The sequence below is a fragment of the Pimephales promelas genome, chromosome 24 (genome assembly GCF_988280905.1).
Source record: "Pimephales promelas chromosome 24, fPimPro1.hap1.1, whole genome shotgun sequence".
Classification (NCBI taxonomy): Eukaryota; Metazoa; Chordata; class Actinopteri; order Cypriniformes; family Leuciscidae; genus Pimephales; species Pimephales promelas.
In genome coordinates, this window is record NC_142792.1 from 8,394,248 (window position 1) to 8,420,183 (window position 25,936).

The window sequence follows — 25,936 nt, forward strand, 5'->3', positions numbered from 1 at the left end:
TTTTTGATGAAAACATTCCAGGATTTTCTCCATATAATGGACTTCAATGGGAACCAAACGGTTCATTAGAAGACATTAGAAATGTCTTTTGATCTATTTAATGATCCTGTATGGCACAGCGCTGGAACATGACTCAGATTACTTAATCTTTCTTAAACCTGGTTAAATGTTATGCCATCATTTGTTCCACAGACTTTCTATAAGGGAGCGTTGTAAAATAAAGCGAGTTTTTACGGGCCAGTCTTGCGGCTTCTGTGCGATTGCGAAGGGACTACACTGTGGTGGGTCTAACTCTGTGTGCGCTGGCAGGCGAATAAGTACCTTGTTGCTCTCCTGTGCAGAATAAAAGATGCTTTCTTACCCCCAAAAAATCCAAGTATTCACATATTCTCATATTCCCCATCTCAAGTATAGTGCGAAAAAAGCAGGGTGCAGATGTTTACCACCTCCACCATCATGAGATGAATTGTCAGATGTTGGTTTCGGTAAAAGGAACATCATGCAACTGGAATGTTGATGTCTACTTACCAAAATACATGAAACCTTGTGCAACAGACACCTGGAAGAGCACTCATCCTTTGAGCCAATCACTCAAAAAGCAATCTTTGGATTTCAAGGTTGAAAAGGTCTTGGTAAAGAAGAACGATGGCAATGTGCATACGAGCATACCCACACATGCAGACTAGGAAGATCATTCACACATTACACCAATTAACCTCTATGGGGGGGGGGGGGGGCGCCGCTCGATCAGCCGTGCTTCCCGCCGCGGTCCAGAGGAAGCTGGTGTGGTGGCCAGAGAGGACAGGTGAAAATAAACAGCTGGCCGGGTGATTATTTGTACTGTTCCACATCACATAGCAGCTCGGCCCACCATGATTGCCCCGCGGAGCCCATGGGAGCCACGCGAAGTTGCCCTGTCAGGTCACCTTTCATGGAGGAAATACAACAATAACAAAAAACACTTTGTGGAATGTCAAAAATGTAGCAGGCAAATGAAATGGCGGTAACCATGGAAACCACTGAGTCATTTCGTGCCTGTGAATTTTCCAAACATCTGGTAACTTGCGTTAAGCAGGTGCAGGAACAGGTATGTTCCATTTGTATCTGCCTCTGGGCGCCGAAGCAGGGAAACATCAGAAAGATTCGGTCTGTTGAGAATCAAATTGAAATGTTCTCTCCATTACACTTCATATAACGGCTCTTCTGAGAATCATAGCAGTAGAAGACCCGCCTTCTGATTATAGGACGGAACGAAGGGCAAAAATAAGATGCTCGACGTTCTTACAGGAATATTTCACTTTCAATAGTTGAGGTCTATTGACAGCACTTGGCATAATGCTGGTTACCACAAAAATGTATTTTGACTTTTCTCTCCTCTTACTTTTCAGAACGACAAAACAAAAACATTGACAGCCAATCAGAAACCAGCCAACTTTAAAGAGGATGAGAATTTAAAGTGGCAGACGACAAAATGTGCTTATAATAAACAAAGTTATCGTGTGGACACTAGTTTGCTTTCTTGGTTTGATGGGCCTTAACAATAAAGTACGAAGTTGTATAAAAATAAATATTCTAATTACGAATGTTATCGCCTGTTGGTAAGGATGGTAATAAGGTGATGTTCATGGTGTTAACTGAAAAGCATAAAGTTATAATAATTTTATGAGAAAAGAGAAGTCTTGGTAAAGTTTCTAAGAAAATAAAACATTAAGTCCTGATTCGCTTAGCGTTCACACTGTCATTTTTAAGACCGAACCTAAAAAAAAAAACCATCCAAAACAAGGCTTTGGGCTTTGGGCAAAATACGCTTGTAATACATGTGTACATTTGGCATTTTGACCAGCTTAGAACATGCAGTAGTTCATAAAATGTGAAAAGGAGCAGTGCCAGAAATTCATACAAATGAAAATCTGCTGCAAGGAGCCTGTTTTAAACTGTGATGATGGCCAACTCAGCTCCTATGGGTACAAACCTGACTTGCATGCTTGAAAATGACATCAGACAGCTTCATGAAGGCACTTTGAGGATGTGAAGATGTTGTGAAGGCCCTGCTGGTGAAGAAGAGAGAAGCGAGAGAAGTCAGTCTAGTGGGTAGTATGAGTATGTTTGTGCCAGTCAGGAAAATTCCCCTGTGGTGTGGAGGAGAAAGACCAAACCAACAAAAGCAACAAGCGCATATTGCCCACTGTGGCGAAAGGTTCTCGTCATTGTCCCAGCAAAGGAGAAGCAATGAAAGCAGGACATCAAAGGGCGAGCAGGAGAATGGGCTGTCTGAGCCAAGAGCTTTAGATCTGCTCTGCCCCCCATACATAATCACCCCGCCGGAAAATACAGTAGGCTTACAGGTAGAGGATCGAGAACACTGCAACGCGGATACTGGGGATGGGCACTGACTCTTAAAGTGCCATTGTTAGACACTCTGGGCTTCAATAACGCAAAAGACTTTGACTATATGATCCTAAAGTCTAGCCAAGCACATGTGTGCACTTACTTCTCATTCTTCAAAGTTTCCAGACAAGATGTCATGTAAGTGTTAGGAATGACTTTATGAACCTCCTTGGATAAAGATTCAAACATTTAGGCTTTATAATGAAAGGTTAACTAAGATTTAAGGCCAAAACATACATGTATCTATCAGGGTTCAATCAATTGCATTACATTTCTTGGTTTTCCAAAAGTGATGCCACCTTTGAGTTCTTAAAACACTTCTTAGGCCTTCTTTACACCTGGTATTAAGATGGGTTTTTTTGCTAACAGGGTAAAAAACAGGTGTAAAACTGAAGATAATTTTGTTTTTATATAATCCGAAGAGCCCTTTTCCACTATAAAACACATTTTGTGCAATACAAAATGTTAAAAGTTTCTTCATGGAACCATTGATGCCTGTAAAGAACTTTAAAATAGTATGCAAAAGTATTTGCTACAAACATTTCTAAGATTTTCCTTGACTTTTTAAAATGTTGCATGACTTCCTAAGCTTGGAAATAAACATTTTCCTTGATAAATCAAGTTTTTTTTTTTTTTATGGCAACCCATGCCATGATGCATGGAATTGTGGGTTAATTGCGAAACAGACTTTTTGCTTCTTTCGAACTGCACACCCATACATTTATTTCACATTTTTTAAAACTTTGATAAATCTGTTCTGTAAAGTCATATAAAGGTTTTTTTATATATATAAACGTGTGTGGAAAGACTTTTGTTAACAATAAACAGCAAACGGCGCGAATATAGGCAAAAAAAAAAAAAAAAAAAAAAGGCTAAATGAAAACACCTCTGAATCCTTTAGAGAGAACGCCAAACCACCCACTCCATCAAACTAAACCTGCCAAGAAACATCAGACAGAAACATGCTGTGCCACCTTCTTATAATATGGTGAAATGCTATAAATAAAGGCAAGGAAAATTAAACAGGAATTCCAAAAAAAAAGGAAAGGAGTATAGGAAAACGAATTAGCGTGGGATAAAGCGCAGTTATAAGACTCTTAACTAAATAAATCACTTCACTGAGAAGACTTTGAAATGCAATCACATTTACATGGATAGTGTGCTTTAAAACTCCCAGCCTATATGATTGTGTGTATAGTCTGAGCTGTAAAGTGAATCAGTGTCTCTAGAGAATAGGATCTTTCGCTCTTGTCTCAAGACAGCCCTGCCCTGCTTCTCCAGAGACAAAAACACCGACATCAAAGCCTCGCTGTCATCACGCAAGAATTTCTGAGTGCCCCCATCCTTCAAGAACCAGCCACCCTGGAATTTTAAGTGGATTTCTCCATCCCATCTCTCCCTGAGCGGGTGAGGGGGGATCCAGGAGTATGGCTGGCAAATCATGTGACTTTTAAAACTGAGACCAAATGGAACACCTCTTACTTGGTGTTCAATCCCAAATCTCTTATGCAGACATGCTGCATATGATCCAGAAATGAAGGGTCTGTGGCAGTGGAGATTAATTTTTTGAGAAGCTAATGACCTGAATGAGACCTGATTTAATATCTAGGCTCCAACAATTATTTGGTAACATTTCCAACATTATTGACATGGCAAAAATGACATACTGTAAACAATTAAAAAATGATTGGGGTTGGAGTTCCAACAAAAAGCTTTGAAATTAAGCAAATTGTCTTTTTTTTTCTTTTTTACTTTTCTCTGTATCCCCACGTTCACAGTCATTGTTCTGTATTTATTTTTGTGCTAAATTATAATTATGTAATAAAAAACTGAAAGAAAAAAAAGGTTGAAAATCAAGCAGCACCATATTTGTTTTGATATTTTGTGCGTGGCTGTATTCTCTTCAGTGGGTTATTGTTATTTAACGTGCTTTGAATGTTTTATCGACGACACACCGTGATGATTTATTTCCAAGAAATTTCGGTTGACAAAAACACGAGCTGTGTAAAAATATAAGTGATCTAGAAGCTTTAAACACCGAATGCCAATAAAAACGTGCCAAGTCAGTCTCCCTCTTTCACCACTTTTCAGCTACCTGTCACCATGGCGCTGCTCCGAATAAGGTCTATATGTCCCATGAATAAGAGTGTGTAATCCTGCCACCTATCAGTGATACAGGGTCACTACATCCACGTTCCGTAACAGCAGCACTATGGCAGAACAGGAAGTGCCCACACCCCTGAAATCTCTAAACTCGAATGATCCAACATTTATCTCCTTTGTTAACAAATCCAGTCGGAATGCCAAAGCATGGTGGCTAAACTTCTCGGGAAAACCCGTATCTTACGGCGACATAAAACCGGGGAAAACGCTCAAGATGAACACATACCTGAGTAAGTACCGTAGAACTAGCAACCTCTCCGGTTTGTTGCTTGACTTTGTACCACTAAAGCAAGTATTTTTAACAGCTCATCCGTGGATCTTCAGAGCATCTGACGGAGCTAAACTGCTGGCTAACCTCAGTGAAGTTTACTTTCCAACTCAAGCGCAGTATGAGTACGGATACCCGCTATACAAGTCTGTGTGTGTGACTGCACCAGGTGCGAGTCCGTCCTTCATCTCATGATGCTTTATATGCACTAACATAGTTTCATTTAATATATATATACATCTATGTTCTGTTTTTTACAGTGTACTCATTACAAGAATATTGTGCACGGTTGATCCGGAGTATGGTGAGAAAAGAAGACATCTGCAAGCTGGAAATCCCCAACAGTTTGAGAAAAGACATAAGTCGTGAACCCGATCTACTGAGAGACATTGAGATTTTATCTGCTAAAATGTCAGTAAATGGTGCAGTCTGATCTATTTCCCTCCTCCCGGTCAACTAGAGAGCAGAAATCATTTATGACATCAGATGTTCAAAGTATGCAGAAGCTCATGGTTTCACTTTCTTTGAACATGTGGGCAAGTTGTTATTCTATGCAAAGACAGGGCATCAGCACTTTCAATTAGAGCACTGTAATATTGGGTTCTACCTATTAAACAACTGAAAAATCACGGGTATGTTGTGGCAAATAAATACACAAATACCCCTTACATAAAATAAGATTGAATTATTCGAGTGCTTTTGGAGGATATCATCACTGGACTTCAGCTCAACCATTTAAATTCAATGATAGTAACTAACTGTTTTATATGAAGACAACATATACAGGGTAAAATATTTTATTTTTTAATTACAACACCAAAGAACATTAAATTATAATCAATCTCAGTTTTTTTTTTCATGTGACAATTTTGCCCTTTTAAAAATAAATCAAGAGCAATATTTCTCTCTATTATTATAAATATTATTATGTTTTATTATGACTAATATTGCACTTTGGGTACAGGCATACAGAGATCCCTGAATAATGTTTTATATTTATTGATGCTTTTGAAACTGACTGCATGCTGCTTTAAAATCATGTTTATTTAGTGAATAGTATATTGTTACACCAAAGACTGTCTGCTGCAAATAAAAAAAAAATATATTATTTTCAAGATGTTTTGGTTTCTTTGCAGCTCTTATAATATAATTCGGGCCTTTTTAAGTAAAAGTGTCTAGTTACTTTAAAATCATAAACATTCCATTAACACATCCCAACTAAACTAAATATTGCAGGCTTCTCGTAACGTTGGTTCCCAAACCATTAAAGGGATAGTTCACCCAATAATGAAAATTCACTCACCATCAAATTGTTCCAAATATAATGGAAGTAAATGGGTGTCTGGTTACCAATTTGAGGGTAAGTAAATGATGACAGAATCTTCATTTTTTGGGTGAATTATCACTATAACACTGATTTACAACACCTAAATAAATATGCAAAATTTCACACTACATTCAAAAATAGAGGAATCCAATCAACAACACCAAGTTAAGTTGTACAATCATGTTTGAAACATTCACATTTGGCCATTAAATTACAATTACAACTTTGCAAGTTGGACGTTCACACCTGGTATGCAAATGTCATGAGGATCATCAAATCAACTAATGCCTATAATGAACCAAAATCAGAGGAGTTTACTGTTAATGCCCAAATAGACATAGCATATAGCACACACACTCCAATAATTCTAAACATTGCAAAACATATGTATTTTTCAAGATTTTTTTATCACATATAAATATTTCATACCATGATTCACAATATTGTGTTTTTTTTTTCTTAATTTGGATTCTAATTAAGAATACATTATAATTCGATTAGTTCAAACAGTGCCAAACTATAAGTTAAAGAAAATCAAAATATAATATTATTATACCACTCCCAGCACTGCACCCAGAATTCACCTCTGAAATCGAAGAAGAGCGTCAGAACATTCAGTGTTTCTTCATGGAGTCGAGAATGCGCAGGATGTACAGGAACAGGTTGACTATGTCCAGGTACAGATTGATGGATGCCAGAACGTGTTCCTCTGGGGACAGCTTATGCATCAGCAAGTGTGTATCGAAAATAATGAACCCGCAGAACAGCAGAGCTCCAGCCCCGGCGAAGACCAACTCCATTGTGTCATTGTAGAAGAAAAGCTGAAGGAGAGTTTGGCTTGAATCAAATTGTGTGACTTGACCACAACGCTACAAACTCAATCATTTGATAATATAAATTCCAATTGAAGAAGAAAATCATTCCTTAGAATAAATAATATATATTAAATAACAAATATATTTTGTTCATATTTTATACCTAGAATGGAAATAATACTTAAACAGAAGTACAGATTTAACTTATATTACTTCCAGAACATTCAGTTAAAAAAAATTGACAGGCCAAAAACTCACCCTCAAAAAGCTTGCAATGATCAAGATCCACAGGCCAGCAAACAGACTAAAGATAAAAATGGCCAATTATTAATACACAAAACCAATAATATGAATAATTAAACAATAATGTGAATGTAAAAAAATCTTCAATTCTTCTCACAAAAGACATTCACTTCTCCCAAGCTGACGATCAGGCCATGCACCACATCAAAACACAGAGTTATGACTCATGGAGCCCCGTTATTTGTGTTACATTTCAGTTTAATAACGGGAAAGAAGAATGTTTCTCCAGAGACAATTTCTAACTCAAAGAACACCATTCCACATGGTGTAAATGGATTAAAACGATCATTCTTGCACTCAGTTACTGTGATGAATGTGACAGATCTGGGCCTTGAGCGAATGAAGAAGAGAGAATTACCTGGCTCCGAGTTTGCTGAAGTCTCTTTTAGACTGGAAAGTGTAGGCAGTGAGACCCAGGAACACGGCAGACGTGAGCACAAAGGCCTGAAGCACTATTGTGTACTCATAAAATGACACTGAAAGCAGAAAAATATGGTATCAGATGATCCATCACAGAGGTGTCCAATAGTATTATGGAACTGGATGTTTATCAATTACGAAAATGCATAAACTTACCTGCAGTGGCTACAGACAGAGACTCCAGCAGAGTCTGCATAAACATGTACAGCCATTACATTATAATACTTCATAATATGTTATATACACACACACACACTGGCCACTTTATTAAGTACACCTTGCTTGCCCTTCAGAACTGCCTTGACCATATCTACATGGATTGAGTTGCAGCCGTGTGATTGGCTAATTCCATATTTGCGTTAATGAGCAGTTGAACAGTTGTGCTTAATAAAGTGGCCAGTGAGTGTGTATATCATACTTAAAATGTTGTTTTGAGGTATATACTCACAAATCCAAACAGCAAATAAAGATTGATGGGGTGCTGGTGACGGTACACAGCCAATGCAAGCAGCAGGATAAGGGACCCGATTGCAGATATCAGCACCAGAGCGGGACTGAAAAATTAATGCAGTGGTTCACAATAATATAGTTACACAGCTTAAAGTGTATTTTATATTTATCAGCCACAGGGAGGATGTGGTCTTACCTTTCGTGCACAAATGTTTTAATGGGGTTGCAGAGCATGAAAAGGGCAGATACAGCAGTGGTGATGATAATCTGCAGTGAAAGGATGGTGTAGACCTTGCGGAGGAAATCTAGAGAGAAATATGACTTGAGCGTCAACTCCTCAACCACATTTACACACATGTAGTAAATAAATAAATAAGGTCACACCTTATATTAGGTGTATTTAATTATTATGTACTTACAAAAAACAAAATGATACAATTTACTTGTGTTAAAAAAATATGGGTATGGTTAGAGACAGAGACTGAATTATATATTGATTGACATATATTATAGCTTGACCGGGCTTATTTATTCTCAAACAAGACGTCTATCTTCCCCCCCCCCCCAAAAAAAAAACTCGATAAGCAGGTTTGACAACTACAGGCAACATTTAAGAGACTGTTTCTATTTGTGAAATCAATAAAGAACCCAACGACTCGTGACAGCTGATTTATATAATGTGCGCCATATGTCTCCATATGTCTTATGATGAACCCAAGTGAAATAATTGTAAATAAAATAGACACCCCGCTCCAGCTGTTTCACATGTTTATCCTTTCCAAGCCATAGCATTATAATGATTGCATTACTAATTACGTAGACTTTGTTGTAAACATCGGTTTAACTCACCCATCCGGATGTGCACACTCGCAGTCGCGACGTTCGTGCCATAATTAAAATCATCCTCAATAGATGATCGCGGATACTTCTCTTCATTCATGTTTGATCGTATTTAAAGAGTATCATTTACTGGGAAGTGGTGATAATCCAAAGGTCTCTTCCGTCGTTTGCTTTTTTCTTCTTTTGGTGGTTTACATTGTAAACATTACGTAGCTCAAAGATGTGCTATTGCCACCTAGCGGAATGTCTCAAATCAGCAAGGTGGTACGTGCCAGACAAAAAAAAAAAAAAAAACACACACACAAACACACACACAAACAAACGTAAAAAATAAAATGATTAAAATATTATTATTTATAAAAATACAATGATTTAAATAAATGAATAAATACACGGTCTCAAAATAAATACATACATTTCATTAACACATAGTTGTCTATTAAATACTTTAAAATCAATACAATTGTTGAATAATATAGATAAAAATTAATTAAAATATTAATTAATTAAAATTAATTAAATAAACAATACATATTTAACAGTACATTACTATAGTGACTATGGTGTAACTTAAAGGGATAGCTCACTTTGAAATTAATTTTTGATATGTTTTAGCTTACCTCAAGGGCATCCAAGATTTGGTGTCTTTATTTCTGCAGTATTTTCAATTTTGACATTTTTCAGTCAAACCGTTGTTGTCTGCCAGTCATATAATGCAGGTATGGGGGTCCACCCTCTGTTCACCTCAAAGAGCATGCACAGAGAAGTCAAAATTAAACATGATTTAATGACTTGTAAATGTACACATTGATGGCCTAAGACACGAAACGAGCGGTTTGTGTGAGAAAATGAACAGTATTTATATCGTTTTTACCTCTTGTAATCACAGTCACGTCCAAGTGATCTGAATCAGTTGTGCAATGTCCAACTGAACCGAACTGAATCATGTTCAACATTTCCTTCCGTTGTAGTGCTAATCAGCTCACGAAAATCTGTAAAAAGACCCCGCCAAGAGTCTTTCTGCTGTTTTTAATATTCCACTTATTTTAATAACCCCAGCATTTTCCTTCAGGTTTAATTACAACCTCGTCTCCAAAGAGAATACTGTTGTCTTTTTTTGTGGGCTGGATTTACCCATTGCTTCGAGCATGTAATGACTATTCCCGTGGGATTTGGATATCGCTGGAGTTCCTGCAAAAGTTGCTCACAGTCTCTTGGGCATGCTTTACAAAATGCACCACTGCCCACTGCTTTCCCCCAGAATCTTGAGGTGGAAGCCATTTCTCTTTATGTCCACTACACAGCATTTCATTAAAGCCTGTGTGGAGCCAGCCTCGGGGATATGGCCACATAATTCATTTGGAAGTACACTGTCTCCTCCATCCATTCCCAGGTGTTTCTGAATAACCTTTTGGCTTTCTTGCATCCAGGAGATGCTTTTCATCACATTTCTTTCATGTGGCAGGAGCACATATGGTGCCTCATTTTCTGTTTCCAATCCTTGCGTTTCCCTTCATACTATTTCAGCTTTTAGGCTGATTGTAATTGTTACATAATCTTAAGCGAGCATTAAAGCCCAGGAAAGTCTTTAAAACCATCTGCAGGCAGCAGATTAAGGTGAAAATAGGTAGCCTATTTTTATTTTTTAATAATTTTCTAACAACTGGTGGGATTTCAAATAAGATCGTATTTAATTTCTGATGCACCATTCATTCTTGTTACCCCAAAAACAGCCACTAGGCCTAGTAGATTTTAAACAGCCTTGGTAATCATATTTACCTGGGAGTCTGTACCCTAAATGACCACCAGATGGCGCTCTCATTATAAACAGCGATCATGACAAGCAGAGTAGGTCTGGGGAAGTTGCTTTGGAACTGTACATGCCGTCAAAAATCGATTAGATGAAGGTATCTCAGATGACAGGAAGTGAAGCTACCATTCGAACCCAGACATGCATGCCCTAATGCCTTCCAACCTTGAAATGCATCCTCCGAAGGCAGCATTTTTAAGTTGTCGAACACAGCTTTGGGTTGCATTCGAAAGCTGAAAATTTCTAAAGTAGGAAGGCATCAAGGCACGTCCGAATCCAAATGTTTCCTTTACTTCCTCAATCCTGAGATACCTTAATCTGATCGATTTTGAATCCTGTGCTTTCTATTTACTGACAGTTGAGCTAATAAAGATGGCGACTGAAAGTTGCGGTTGATCAATTTGTGTGTAAAAGTTAATCGTTTTCCACTTCTAGCATGACTTACTATTGTAGTAATTACATTTTTGCTTAGTTATCAACAAGGCTTGTTCTATTTGGCTGTAGATCATTAAACTGAACCATACAGACACATAGGACAGCTCGATTTGTAAAGCGAAATAAAATGGACCCAAAATTGCCTGCCGAATATGATAGGTTGTATTTTTGAATGGAATGAATATTTTGGAAGTGAAATCTGAAAGGTGATTATTGAATTTTTAATAATGAAAATGTGTGTGAAACGTTTTGAATTGAAATATTCACAGCTTAAATATACAACCATGTCGAATTTCAGCCCATTACAATGCAATGCATATTTTTTCAAGTAGGCCAATTCAACAAGCTTTTTTGTTTCAAATGTAATAGAGAGTTTCACATGTAGCTAATACATAGCTATAGAGATCCTAAGTCCCTCCCCTTCCGGTCGACCACCATGAGACCTTATGTCGGAAAAATATTGAATGTCAATGGCGAGAGACAACAAATATTTTGATCTCGTTTGAATTATGCCCTGAATTACACATATGATGTTTGTCGATTTAAAAGATACATTTTAAAGTAAAGAAAGTCGCAGTTTGATGTAAAACCGTTGAGGTATAAGACTGTGAAAATACGTAATTACAAAGACTACAAACCCCAAAGGCGCACATTTTCTCCCAATGAATGAAGCTAACTTTACTGAGGCTATTGTCTGTCATTGTTTCTATAGTCTTGCGTTATAATCGTAACGTTACACCGTCATTCATGGGTGTTTTGTACCAGACTGCACACACACGAGCAGCGGATCTCACTCGTTGTTTCGCTTCCCGGGAGATGTAGTTCATAGAGCGATTTTCACATAAAACTAAATGTTACTCTTCTGTTTTATGACAAACTGCAATGTTTTTGACTTTCAGAATTATCTTTTAAATTGATAAACATATGTGTAATTGAGGGCACATTCAGATGGAATAAAAAGATAAGTTGTCTCTCGCCATTGACTACCATTCATATTTTTTCCGAAATAAGGTCCCATGAGCCGGAAGCGGAAGGGCGGGACTTAGGCTCTCTATTTCATATGCAAGCATGTCAGCCAATCACAGCAGAGACCGGTTACACACAGCAGACACGCCCCTTCAAACAGAGTGTTCAAAGCAGAGGCTAAAATCAGGCTACGAAAAATGCCTTTTATTTCTAAATTATGACTATTTTGGATCTAAAAACATTAAGGGCAACCCAGGAAACATTATAAAATAATAATAAAAAAAAACATTCTATGGCACCTTTAACTAATCATATTATTATGAATGTCACTTCAGTTCTTATTTCTCAGTATGAATCATCAAATGCATTGAAGGACAAAAATATACAAGCACTGTAAAAGGTTTTGCCACAAACTGACTGGCTTCTCTCCAGTATGATTTCACACAAGTCTCTTTAGACCTTACTGTATGAATTATGAGCTTCCAGAACTTCTGATTGAGGCTTTGTGTGACGAAGTAATTGAACTCCTTTCCACAAATTGAATGCAGAAATAACATTTCATAAGTGCAAACAAGTGCAACCATAATCAACGTAGCCTATAAGTGCAAACAGAGACCAGATCTAAGAGGTGGTTACAATTACACAGCCCAGCTTAAGATATTTTTGATATTGGGTGATATTCGAATTTGCGAATGCACATACTGTGTATGAGCAGTAGTGTGGATTCTACAAGATAAGACATTTATCTGAAGTAGGCTCTGTTGCGCAACGAATCCTCCGCCATAATCTTGCCAGTGTCATTGTGTGATCAATGAACTGTGATTCCTGCTGAACTGTGTGCTGAATGAGCAAAGCAGACATTAACAATAGTTTACAATTGAAGCAAACGTTATCCAACTGAATAATTATTTTTTTATTTCTTTAAAAAAAAAAAAGCAAAACGACAGTAGAGCAGGGTCCCCGCGGGTCCTTAAAAAGTCTTAAATAAAACTTTCGCTTTTTAAGGCCTGAAAATGTCTTAAAATCTGAAATTTTCGATAAGGAGGTCTTAAATTTCACGTCCGGACCTTAAATTTCTTGTCTGACTCGTCATCCGTTTTTGTTTTGTTTTTTGGAACAGTGCATGCGCACCATTTGCGGGCAGCATTTTTCTATGTGGGTGCAACCTGCTTCATTCCATAGGTGACTGAAGATGAATGCGTCGCGTTGATGGTTTGCCACACCATTCTGTGTCGTGTCGCAGTGTTAGATTACCGTAAGAAGCACTTCTGGCCCACTTTTTAGTTTTTATTCACTTATTTAGTGGACTAAATTGGTGGAGAGAATAGTGAATTAGGATATAGGGCTGATTTCAGATGCAGGCAGTTACAGCTCCATGATTAATCGTTAAAAGATTGCAATTTGGCTCTGTCTATTAAACCTTTGACAAATATGATCACAACGAACATTCAGATCTGCGTTCTGACCTAGAAAGAGAAGTTGTCATAAATAGGAATGAAACGGCTTTACAAACTACACAGTGTCATTCCAGTATTCTGTATCGATCCAGTATTTCTGTGTTAAATAACCATTTTATCACAGAAGTAATGGGATAACAGATATATAATTTGTATAAAAACACTGAGCAAATCACCTTTTTTCATGTAACAGACGATTCAAATAATTATATCGATTATGTCTTTTGCCACAAAGTTGAGATGAGAGCATTAAAATGTATTTGTCATTGAATCATTAATTGAGTAAGTGTATTTATGAGCAAGTCATTGAATCATTCACTCAAACTGAGTTTTTAAAATAATTCAGAATAGAAAACAGTAATTCACATTTTTCCAGAGCTTCTATTTTGGAAATTGTGATCTCGGTTTGAAACAAAACAAAAGTTGTGATACTCAATTCCTCCATAATCGTGCAGCTCCAGCCAGTTAATGTGTGCGTATAAAGTACCCGTATTATCTCAAGTATCACATGAGATCAAGAGATCATTTCAGTGTCATCTCTCCACTCGGTTTGTCGTTTTATTGTTTCTCTGTTCGTCGGCCATACAAAGGATTACAGCTGTAGGAATCCCCAAATTTATACATAGACGATAAACATCATGCTAACAAAGTATTAAATTTGTACAAAAATACTTTACAGCTCATAATACCTGTCCATTAGAAATAAAAATACAATATTCCAGGAACATAACTGACATTGAATCAAATTCATCGTATACTGAAAATGGACACCCACTATTTTAACTGGCAGTGCTTGACTTCACTAAACGTTTCCACAAATGTAACACAAAAATGAGTTGTTTTTTTTCTTCTTTTCACTTGACCAGTGTATTTGCAGTAACACAGTGAAGCGTTGTGACAAATTTAAGTCAAGGTCAAGGAAAGCGTTGCAATGAAAGTGACAATTAACTCTTGAATCAGGCCTTCAGAACCATAATTCAACATGTAGCGTTTATGCATTTGAGGAACATCTCAGTGAGTTGCTCAGTGCATGAGTTTGGGGAATGAACCCGTACCTGAAGGTTTATCTGAAATATAACAAATAAAGACACCTTTTCATCATCGGCAAACGTTCTCCATCAAGTGGGCTCGATGGGGGTTTTTTTCGGTTCAGTAGTTGGACCACAATGTGCCATTTGAAAATAGTGAGTAGACAGGATCTTTGAGCACTGACAAACGAGGGTGACATCACTCATCAAAAGCACAGTTTCATACAGGTGGGTGAGGCTCTTCATTGCCATTAGCAGCTTACCCATGGCATTTTTTTTTCTTTACTAACGTCTTTTTTTTTTCTCTTAACAGAGCTACAAATGTGATGTTTAGTGGTCTACCACATAAGGTAGGAAAAACCCATTCATGATTTGAAGTTTTTTTTTTTCTCTTTACAAACGAATTGCGCACCCTTTGGGCTTACACAGTCTGGAAAAAAATGTCAGATGAGACATAAAACCATAACAGTACCATATACAAATTACCATAATGATTTCGAACTATTTAAACAATGGTTGGAGGAATACAAAAGTCTTTTCAGGATTTTTTTTTTCTCATGGACATCAACCCCATGCTTGTGTTTTTGTCATAAGTGCGTACTGCAAATTTATGCGAATGAGAGGAATTTGTTCGTCGTAATATTCTCATTTATCACAGACAGCGGAGTAAACAATATGCGAGTACCCACTTGAACGGCTGTCGTTTTCGTTTACGAGATTGATGTCGGAAATAAATAAGCTGTTCTATCCTTTGGGCCAATGATGGATTTCCTCAAAAAGTGGGCTGAGAGTCTGGAGACCGCAGACCTATGGCGGTCTTAACTAACAAAGTACAAAGAGTTTCCGAACCGAATGACCTTCTTCGTGCCATCAATCTGCTCCGGTACATGGTCGATAGTGACCTCATGCTAACCAGCCAGCGCTCAAAATCACACACATCCCTTATAAATCATCCGCCTCTATTCATAAAAATAGACATCTATCCAATTTCAAGATAAGGTGCCTTTGTGCCACCCTCTCCTTATGAGTGACATAGGATTTCATATTTGCGGTGAAAAGAGAACCAAAACATGGTGTTTTTCATGTAGCCAAGCTCTTGTTTTTTTGGACAGAAGTTCTACAAAATAGTTTATTAAAAGGTCTCATGCATTAGGCTATAACCCACATTCAGTCACAATTGAAAAATGGCTACCGAATTCATTGTGCTGATTATTTTTTTTCCCCTACACTCAGCTTTATCCTCTCTTGTCGAGCAAGAAAAGGGATCAGCTCTGACCTTGGCATCAGATAGAAGGAAATACACGGACATACACTATATACGCACACTTGTGTTTTAGTATCACAAAAATAGGAGGGTCGACGGTTCGGTTGTGTTTCGGATGTGGGACTTTGACAGACTTCGTGGAGGCTTGAGAAATAAAGTCTCGAGACACGCGCGCACACACACACACACTCAGACATTCGAACTCCCACAAACACGGACGTGGCCAGTCCGATATCATAAGTAAAAGTCTCAGTGTTGCTTTTATGCATCTTTTGCTTCTTCTTTTTTTTTTTTTTGAGTGGTCCTTAAAACTATTCTTGTTTATTGGCAATAAAAATGAGGGATGGCACTGTTTTAGGTTTTCTTTTCCTCACAATTTGGTTTTCCAAGAGGTCAGTGTGGTCTTCGCCGCCTTTTTCACAGGGTAAAAACACACCCAGCGTGTCAGGTAAGGACCTCTCAGTCACGGTGGTTCATGCTCTCACTTAGGAAAGGGACTGGGTGTGTGCTAAAGGACAACAAGCCCCTTGTTTTCCTCCACTAGAGGGAGCCGTTTAGGGAGGGGAGGGTTTGCTTTAGCACCATGAGGAGGAGCGCTCCATTGCAGGCACCTTGGAGGAGTTCTACTATAAGGTCTTGTTGGGGTCTCTGTCCTCTAGTCCCGCTAGCGTGGAGTTGTGCTGGCCCTGCTCCAGCCCTGCATTGGGCTGCTCGAGAGGGTCTCCGGAGTCAGTCCAGTTCACAGCCTCGTCATTGGCCAATGGATTCAGTTCTGAGGTCAGCGAGGAAACCGGGTTACGGCTTATGACTAGATCCAGTTTGTTCCCGGACTCTGCTATGAGAGGAACCACTAAGCAGCAGTCAAAGTCTCTAGTCCGGACGTGGTTTATCTGTGGCACAAAGCAAGAAAAATGTCATCTAATTTAGAGGTACAATTTCGAATGTGCTTGGTGTCCCATAATTGAGCGGGACTGCATCACAGTGGCTCACCTGTAGCAGTCTGTCGTATGGCTTCAGGCCTCCGATTTCAGCAGGGCCAGCCGGACGGATATTGTTAACGTAAACCCCCTTCTCCAGGACCCCATCAGACACGCTAAACCCAAAGTCCTCAAGATCTGAGTCCTTCAACAGACTCATCTGGGAATGTGGGAGCAGTTACACACATTAAACCTGCTGTATAGTGATAATGGAATCGAGAAATGACCAAAAAACCAGTATTCCTACCTTATGTAGCTCAACTGGGGTAGGTGACATGTCTTTGATCTCTTGCTTCATTCTCCTCATGGAGAAAGATTTTTTGCCGACGTCGGTGGGCAGGGTGTTGCTGCGGTTTGCCTGTGTGTATTGTGGTTTGTTGCTGCCACGTTCCTGAAAGCTGGCCTGACGGCCAAGGTGACTTCGTGTGGGCGCAGGGTCGTGGTTTAGACTTAAAGAGCTGCCCGACATGATGGTAGCCTACAAGGAAAACCATGAGGAACATGAGGTAAATATAAGTGACGAGAAGGTTATACGGATAAATGCACTCAAAACACACTTTATAACTAAAGTTTAGTATATACTACCGTTCAAAAGTTTGGGATCAGATAGCCCTGATTTTTTTTTCTTTTTTTTTTTTAGAAAATTCAGCGAGAATGCATTAAATTGATCAAATTGTGAAAGTTAAGACATTTACATTTTCATTAGAGAATCCTGAAAACAAATGTAACATTTTCACAAAAGTATTAAGCAGCACAGGTGTTTTCAACATTGATAATAATAAGAAATATTTCCAAGAGCATATTAGAATGATTTCTGAAGAATCTGGAGTAATGATGTGGAAAATTCAGTTTGGATCACAGGAATAAATAAGATTTTAAAATATATTGAAATAGAAAAGTTGTTTTAAATTACAGTAATATTTCACAATATTCCTGTTTTTGATTAACTGAATGCTGCCTCGGTTAGGATAAGAGACTTCTTTCAAACACCCATATTCCAAATTCCCATGCTTTTGAACGGTACTGTATGGAAATTACATTGTCAGTGAAATTAAGTGTAACCGTTACAGTACAAAGGGTGACATTCTAAGCATTTCATTAACAGTTTGTGTTACACTTCCTGTTTAGTGTGTTACAAGAAGCAAAATGCCGATGGACAACGATACACAAACTCTTAGTAACATGCATTTTTACACACTAATGGGACGGTTTGAACCGCTTTGACTTCCACCATGGCAAGCCATGGCAATGATTAAACATAATGAACGGTGGGCAGTTTTTAGATGTTTCTTTGAGTCCTTTGAAGAGGATCTTCAAAAAGAGCCTGGTTCAGACTTTTACTGGGGAGACTACTACACAATACTGATATTTTCACAACAAAAGCCTTGCTGCAGCTCTTCCATCATGCTTTGCATGAGCCCACATGCCTTCGTTCTTTCAATCCGCCGTCATTTGCTAGTTTGTGTGAATCTCACTCAAACTGCATGGAATGGAGATTCCAGATTAATGACAGGTGACCACACAGAAAACTCTTCTAAGCCGATGCATTTGTGGTAAGCAGTGTGAAAAATCATTAAACCAGTGATCAGACATGTAATCATGCACCTTGGCATAACATTTGGTCAATTCAGCATGTGAAAAATGAAAACGTCTACTTTTCGTACAATGTTTTTCGGGCCGTTCCGAGCTCAATAGTACATTTTACTGACACAAACCAAAGGCAAACACTTTCATCGAATCCAATTGAGGCCAAAGGGTACATTCAGCGTAAAAGGCTTTTGATTTTATCGTGTTTCCACAGACAAGTGGGATGGAAAGTGAAGAGCTTTCAAAGCGATCCCTAACTTTGACTGCTAAAAGCTTCTCTGTGCTGAAGGCAACGTGTGGTCTGGGTTTAACTCGAGGTACCTGATAAAGCAAAGGAAAGAAAATCAATCTACTTTCATGAAACGTTTCAAGGCTAGACACAAAGCATGTCAATTGCACCATTGTGTGACATGACAGCAGATATTATCTACCGTGACTGACAAAAAATAAAATGCAATTAACAGCAGACTAGAGCCCTTTTCCAAGAAGTTATATTTCCATTTTTTTGTCTTTTATATTATTTAAAGCGATAATTCACCAGAGAATAACAATTCTGCCATTATTTATAGACCCTAATGTTGTTCCAAAAAATGTGCACTAATGAAATCTGTCACCTGAATGTCACTGTTACAACTTAACATGTTGTGTGCGAGAATACATGTTGATGCTGTGCCGTGTACTTTTAGGCAGAGCCAAGTGTGGCAATATTTCGATTCTTATTGAAATATTCAGTTCTCGTTGGAGTCATGCATCCCACAAGATGAGGATCTGCTTTATGGTGGGAAGATAACTGCAATGAGACGCTCAGACCGACATCAGTGTGTCTCTGTGCCGTCAGAGAACATTTTCTTCACAGTAGGCCTTGCTGTTAACAGGCAAAGATTTTCAACACTTGTTTTTCTGAATAACATCATGTGAAACAACAGCAATGTGATAGCCTTAAAATAGACTAGTTTGTTCATTAGTCTAATGACGACAACCTAGTTTTCAAATGGGTGTCCTTGTGAGCTCAGAGTGAGTGCAAATGCTTTTTAAATCGTTATTTTACAAAAAAACATGTTAGTATTATATCGTCCATTCATTTTTTTTTTCAAAAGAAAAACAGGTTTTTGAAGAAAATTACTGTTGATGTAATGATCATTTCAATCAGGGTTGTTATTGTTAACTAAAACGAACTATTCATCCTTATTTCAGTAATAAAGCTGAACAAAATATACATTTTAGATGTGACAGTTAAACTTAACTTAATGCTGCCTTGGCAAATAAATGAAATAAAATAATCAGTACTAAAAGCTAAATAGAAATATTTAAACAGTTAATTATAATATTTTCAAAATCATTCAAATGAAAATGAGATGGGTAAAAAAATACTCAGATCATTAAAATAATAAAATAACCCATGTTTGCAGTGACTGGATACAGATTTTTTAAATAATTTTCTATATTTTTGCACTTACAAGAGCAATTTCTGGCCAATGAGCATAACTGCGAAAAATGAATATATTCATTATGATTTAAATAAATAAATAATTTAAATAATGTTCAAGATTTTTTTTTCCAGGCCTGGAAATAACAGTTTTGATATTTTAACATATATTTTAACTTGCGTTACTCACATGAAAATCAACTATTTATTTATATAGATTAAAAAAAAAATCTGGCTACAAAAATAATCAGTGCCTATCCCTAACATAAACAAGATTTATGATTTGGAACAACATACTTGTGACTAAATAAAGACAGAATCTGGGTGAACGACACCTTTAACACGTCATAATGCATTTTGAATGCACCCCCAGGATCTGAAGTGGATGCCATTAGTGGTTGTCTGCGAATCCCCTCCCCCTTCCCCTCCCCTTCAAGCAGGCCCCCAGCAAGAGACACTGAGCCCATTAGCACGACGAGATCACTTGGGTGCAAAGCAAAGAGGAAGCCCAAAGGAAAGAAAAGGGTACCAAGATGGCCAGGTTTCTCTTATTCAGAAGCCTGTCTGGCTTGTCCTGGAAAAAGAAGGAGCTGTTACACAAAACAAGGGTTGGTACTGCATGCTACTGAAAAAAGATTGTGTAGAGGGGCTGATGAATGGAAAGAGAGCTAACGGGTGAACGTGGGGAGAGGGAAATGGACACAAAACGGACGGCATTTTTCTTCCCAAGCTACCTCAAGTTCTCGCAGGATCCCGGATTGGCCGCACGTCTCTAGGTCTTCGAGCGCTTGGGACCAGAAGTTCTCTTCCTGGTCTGGCTCCGTCCCATCGTGCCCCACTGTAAACCTGTTTGAAACACAATGGGACGTTTTAACCACCTAGTACGTATAAACTACGGCGGCCAATGAGCAGGCAGGTGTAACAGTGATGAACGCAGGGGAGGACCAATGATCTGTGCAGGCTATGGTGGGGCTCTTGAAGAGAGACACATACAGACACACCCCGTGCGGTTCGGGCACACTGTGATAGGCGGTGATGTCCTGGTGGATTGTGGGGCTTTGGGTTATGAAGTGAAAGGGCCGGATTGGTTTGGGGAAGCAGTGCAGGTTAACAGGCACACCGCACTGAACCTCACCTGCTGTCTGAGATTAAACCGGTGGGGAGCGTAGATGCCCTGTAATGGGAGATCAGCTTCAATCAATAACACAAACGGCATGGGTATAGTGTCAAACCAGATCACTTAGTCTGTCACTTTTTAACAGCTGTGTTTTAGCCTTTACATCCTGTACATAACATTTTGAGCGCCTTTGTCTAAAAAGCATTTTACCACCACTCTCAAACGACAAAGAAAAATGTGGTGGAGAAAGGAACAGATTTGATGTAAATAGAGACAGCAGAATGCTGACAATATTTGAAAAGACTGAATGCATGAAAGTACAGGTTGGTTCTTCTTCTCAGAGCATTTTATTATTATTATTCTGTATTGCTAGAGTATTTGACATATAGACATGTTTTCCAGATGATTTGTTATAGTTCCTAAAATTGACAAACATGAAATGGCATTCGCAACCCATTTTTATCCCATCCATAATACAACATATTTTTGAGTGAAACAACTAAAAACTACTAAAATATATATATGTTTAAATATATATAATTATTTCCCCAAAAGGTTTAGTAATATCATATTTTAAAAATAATTATTGTATATATATATATTTTTTTTTTGCTTAGCCATAGTGTGCTGTTTAGCCAATCAATCATAATTACTGGATGAAAGTCATGCCAAAGTTAAAGTTATTCATCAGGTCATTCCTACAACCCTGATTTTGAACTGGATTGTGGAAAAATTGGCACAATAAGACCCGGGATGAGTATTAGGAAACCAAGTAAATGAGGTCAACTTTCATGTCAACTTTAAGGCAGCGCACAGTCACCATTAAATGGAAACTGTACAATCCTGAGACAAAACCTCAAAGGGTGATCATAACTCAAGTGTCAGCTAAATACTTTAAAAAGGCCTTCTTTTCTTCCTAAGAGCCGCTGGCTTCATTACTGCACACAGGGGCCCTTTAAGTCTTTGATCTACCGCACAATGAATCTGAATTACAAATATTCAACAGCACGAGCTAACAAAGAATAAAGTAGAATCACCCCAAAAGCGATCGATCAAAGCTTCAGTAGCAGTATTTTTGACAATACAATGTGCTGCAAATGTACCGCACAGCTGAGTTAATATTATGACTGAGAGTCACATTTTAGGTTGAAACAAAGACTATTTCACACAGAAAACCCACTTAATGTGACTATTAAAGTCAGTTCACTTCTTAAAAATTGTACTGATGGTCTCAACTGAGATTGTCTTTGGAATTTAATGCATTTCAAGTCAACAAAACAAAGCGTTGCCTTCACACAATACCTTTCTGTACAGTCTGGCTCTAAACTTGGATATTGACACGTCAGTACTTCATTTCTAGGGTAATAAAAAGGTGATAACTTTTATGGATTATTAATCTATTTCAAGTCTTGTGTACTTTGCTAATGTAGTATAAAATCCGTGTGTACTTTGCTAATGTATAATATAATGCATCCAATGAATTCAAGACATAACATTAACCATCTAATAAACCTGGCGGCCTTAATATATACTTAATATTTCACACATTTTTTTTTATGTTATTCCAAATCTGTATGATTTGTTTCTCCCCTTACAGAAAAGAAGAATCTTTGAAGAAGTTCTTGAACACACAAAGGTCAAGGTAATAAAAATATTCCATGAAAAAATGTTTTTGGAACGACTTGAGGGTGAGCACAGTGAACTATTTCTACAAAGTGAAGATTTGTTATATATCCTGCAATGTGAATGTAAACGACTGAGTATAGTTTACAGGCAGTATGTTGACGTACCCGCTAGCGCTTGGCCTGTCCCATTCATCCACACCGAGTACGAAGTCTGGCAGGATATTGTTCCTCTGCCGGCTGCTGTTGACCGGGGAGAGGCTGCCCCGGCTGGGCTTGGCATTCCTCCACTCATGGCTGTGGAAACTGTAGCCCGATGCCTGGAAACCCGTGGGAGCTGAAACAAACACACAAGCAATCCAAAATTAACTTTTTTTTGCCACTTTAGCCAATAGCAGGTGCGTTGAGAAAATGTACTACCCATAAATTTTTCCTGACAAAAAAAAAAAGCATTTTGGATAAAATACATAAATAATTCCATTGAAAAAAAAAAATGATTATACTACATACTACAAAAACGCGATAGTTTGCTAAATTCATGTAAAACGATTGCATTGAAATAAAAATAACCAACATGGTATAATTACTATAAATAAATAAAAGTTATTTGACAAAATGCATATGTTCCTGCTAGCCAACTGACGAGGTCACAACGTTACTCGCATTTGGCAAATATTATTGTACCCTGCGAACAAAACATTAGCCTGCCCTGCTGATTAATCAATTTGACTGTAAATGAGAGTGAGATAAAAAAAAAAAAAAAAGCAGAGGCAATAAACGGTTCCCAGAAGAAAGAGTACATTTCTGCATTACTCTGCACTCTCACACACCACCCGGCGCAGGAGCTCATGGATGCCCGGGTTCCCAGGCTCCGCTCATTAATCTGGCTCAAGGCTGCTGGAGGGCAGGGTGAGGACTATAGGGAGAGTGGAGAACAACATGCTTGCTGTGTTCACACACACTCCCCTCCGGAGGGAGTCACGCCATTGTGTTTTATACGCTTCGGTCTGATTCTCCCTCGGCGACCACCGCAAAGCGCTGCATAGCCTCAGGGTTTTAAGATTCACCAGCGACTCAATAAGGATTAACTGCTTGTGATTTGTTCACCCCTCAGGGCTCGCGAAGGTGGAGGAATCCTTAATAAGATTCTCGATAGCTATTTTAGAGTTATGTCTCCTTTTCAAGGAATGAAATTTTGGAAATGCTGAATGATGACATGCTGGAATTAATATAACTGCACATGCGCAGCTGCATACTAATGATGTTGCTCATACGCATTGTGCAGACAAAGACAAACAAAACCAACAGCGATGTCTTGAAACAGGGTTAAAATGGTCCACTGATTTTCCAATATGGCATAGAAGCTGTCAGGAAAAAGTGCACAGTGCTAATTAATGAGAAAGACAAGAAAACAGTGCAGAGGAGGTCACCAAACGTCACAAATAATGACTGTTATAAAGCATGTTATGTATATTATAATATTGCATTGTTATTTTTATGCCTTTCTTTTTAAAGGCCCCAACAAATAAGACTAAAAAATAGGTTATCTTGAAAAAACAAGAGAGTATACCAGTAATTCTCAACTGGATTTGCCATCAATTTTGTTAATTGTACAAAAGTTAATAGAAATGATTTATTAACAATACTCCAAAATAAATACTGTAGGAAGGGTACAAAATATGCCAAATAAAGAAAATAGGTAGAATGGAAAAATGTAATGCATAAACTACGTTTAGTGCATTCTGGGATAAAAGAAAAGAAAAAAAATATTTAAAATAATATTTTAGAAAAATATATTACATATATGTACAGTATATCTGTGTGTGTGTGTGAATATCTATATATACACATACAATTATTATTATTAACTTTTTAACATAAATTCTTGCTAAATAGTGTCTGGTAAATCTTTCTGCTTAGCCCAACAGAAATGTTTTACTCTGCAAGATTGAATATTGCATGCAGGTAGACTATTAATCTTATTAGACGCAAGACACATGATTTCTTTAACTTTTCATCCCAGGTATCAAGTTCAGAGTCAGCTTTTGCCTTATCTCTGGATACAGCTGTTTACTAGTTGAATCCTATAAGGGCCAATAGATTGCCAGCAACCTTGAATTTATGCTCCTTCCACAACATCCATAATTTAACGGGCAGATCACTGCTCCCTGTGAATGGTTTCCCAATCTCTGCAACCATCTGAGATTCATTTATGTATTGAGCCCTGAGAGAAAGAGAGTAGTGATGCCTGAGGGGAGGAGAGCAACCATATGAACCTGTTAACATGAGCGGAAAGTGTCTTTCCACCCCATCAGAGCGATGGACATGGAAAATAACATGAGATGAAAGGTGGTTTTGAAGAGGTGTATGTCAGCAGCAATGAAATGAATTCATAATAAATTATATATAAAAATTCTATAAATTCTCTATAAATAAAAAAATGACTGATGACATTCAGAAGTTAATGGGAATTAGGAAAAAAAGTTTCGCTGACTGACAGATGGTGATTTATTTAGAATCAGATTATATTTTTAACTATATTCGCATTTCCAAAAGTACACTAAAAAATGTATATGATATCTAAGAATATAACAGTTATGACAACACGTTTTTGCTTAACTCTTAACATTTGCTTTAACTCATCAAAACAAGTAAATACATTTTTAAAGTAATTTTAATGTAAGTTGATTGTACTTAAAAAAAAATAGTAATTCACATTTATTTCATCATATTACGTTTTCATCAACTTACAGTTTATTATAGTTTACCGTAGCTATATTTGGACACTCATTTTTTCATTTGCCCAAAATCTCATGGTATTAAAGACTATTCAAAACTGTATTGGCTATGACTCGACAACAAATACTAGACTAAGATGGTCTTCTTAAACCTTGTGGACCATTAACATTGTTATTTCAGCAACTATTTTCACTTATATACATGTGCGTGGGAGTAATGCCCATTCATGTATTATTCATTTATGAATAGAAACCATTTCTCTGAATTAAACATTGAAATGTGCGATGCCTACTTGGCATTCTCGGTGCAAGCGATGATTGTGATTAGTTTTGACCAGGAGGCCTTAGTGTCAGGAGAGCTGACTGCAATTCAAACCCATTACTGGCGAGTTATCCAAAAGGCCATGTGTATCCCAGCGCTCATTAGGACTCATTTTCCACTTAATAAAATAATAAATTTTTCCATATTAGCCCCGGCACTATACCACCAGCTGGCCTAATACAAAACACATATCCCAATGCTGATTACTTGAAA

General features: G+C 37.8%; 3 protein-coding genes across 18 annotated transcripts in view; 1 reads left to right on the forward strand and 2 right to left on the reverse strand.

Moving 5' to 3' along the window:
* The first annotated feature begins 4,560 nt into the window (after positions 1-4,560).
* Positions 4,561-5,653, forward strand: vhll (von Hippel-Lindau tumor suppressor like). The gene is made up of 3 exons (XM_039668183.2): positions 4,561-4,781; positions 4,857-4,988; positions 5,080-5,653. The coding sequence occupies exons 1-3, from the start codon at positions 4,601-4,603 to the stop codon at positions 5,250-5,252; spliced, it is 486 nt and encodes a 161-aa protein (XP_039524117.1). The 5' UTR covers positions 4,561-4,600; the 3' UTR covers positions 5,253-5,653.
* A 658-nt stretch (positions 5,654-6,311) lies between these two features.
* Positions 6,312-9,176, reverse strand: tmbim4 (transmembrane BAX inhibitor motif containing 4). Its single transcript, XM_039668182.2, has 7 exons — positions 8,984-9,176; positions 8,331-8,439; positions 8,133-8,238; positions 7,841-7,874; positions 7,623-7,740; positions 7,220-7,265; positions 6,312-6,967 (listed from the first exon to the last, which is right to left on the reverse strand). Exons 1-7 carry the CDS (start codon positions 9,072-9,074, stop codon positions 6,761-6,763), a joined length of 711 nt encoding a protein of 236 aa, XP_039524116.1. The 5' UTR covers positions 9,075-9,176; the 3' UTR covers positions 6,312-6,760.
* A 4,988-nt stretch (positions 9,177-14,164) lies between these two features.
* grip1 (glutamate receptor interacting protein 1) overlaps positions 14,165-25,936 on the reverse strand; it is a 221,767-nt gene continuing 209,995 nt past the window's right edge. For 7 of the 16 annotated variants that reach the window (XM_089126641.1, XM_089126635.1, XM_089126637.1 and 4 more), the window contains 7 exons: positions 22,832-23,000; positions 21,060-21,098; positions 20,659-20,770; positions 20,454-20,498; positions 17,159-17,389; positions 16,925-17,071; positions 14,165-16,824 (listed from right to left, as the gene is read on the reverse strand). In XM_089126641.1, coding sequence (XP_088982767.1) covers positions 16,561-16,824; positions 16,925-17,071; positions 17,159-17,389; positions 20,454-20,498; positions 20,659-20,770; positions 21,060-21,098; positions 22,832-23,000 — 1,007 coding nt within the window. In that variant the 3' untranslated portion in view covers positions 14,165-16,560. The remainder of the gene's footprint in view (positions 16,825-16,924; positions 17,072-17,158; positions 17,390-20,453; positions 20,499-20,658; positions 20,771-21,059; positions 21,099-22,831; positions 23,001-25,936) is intronic. The other 9 variants (XM_089126640.1, XM_089126632.1, XM_089126633.1 and 6 more) reach the window with 3 other exon arrangements.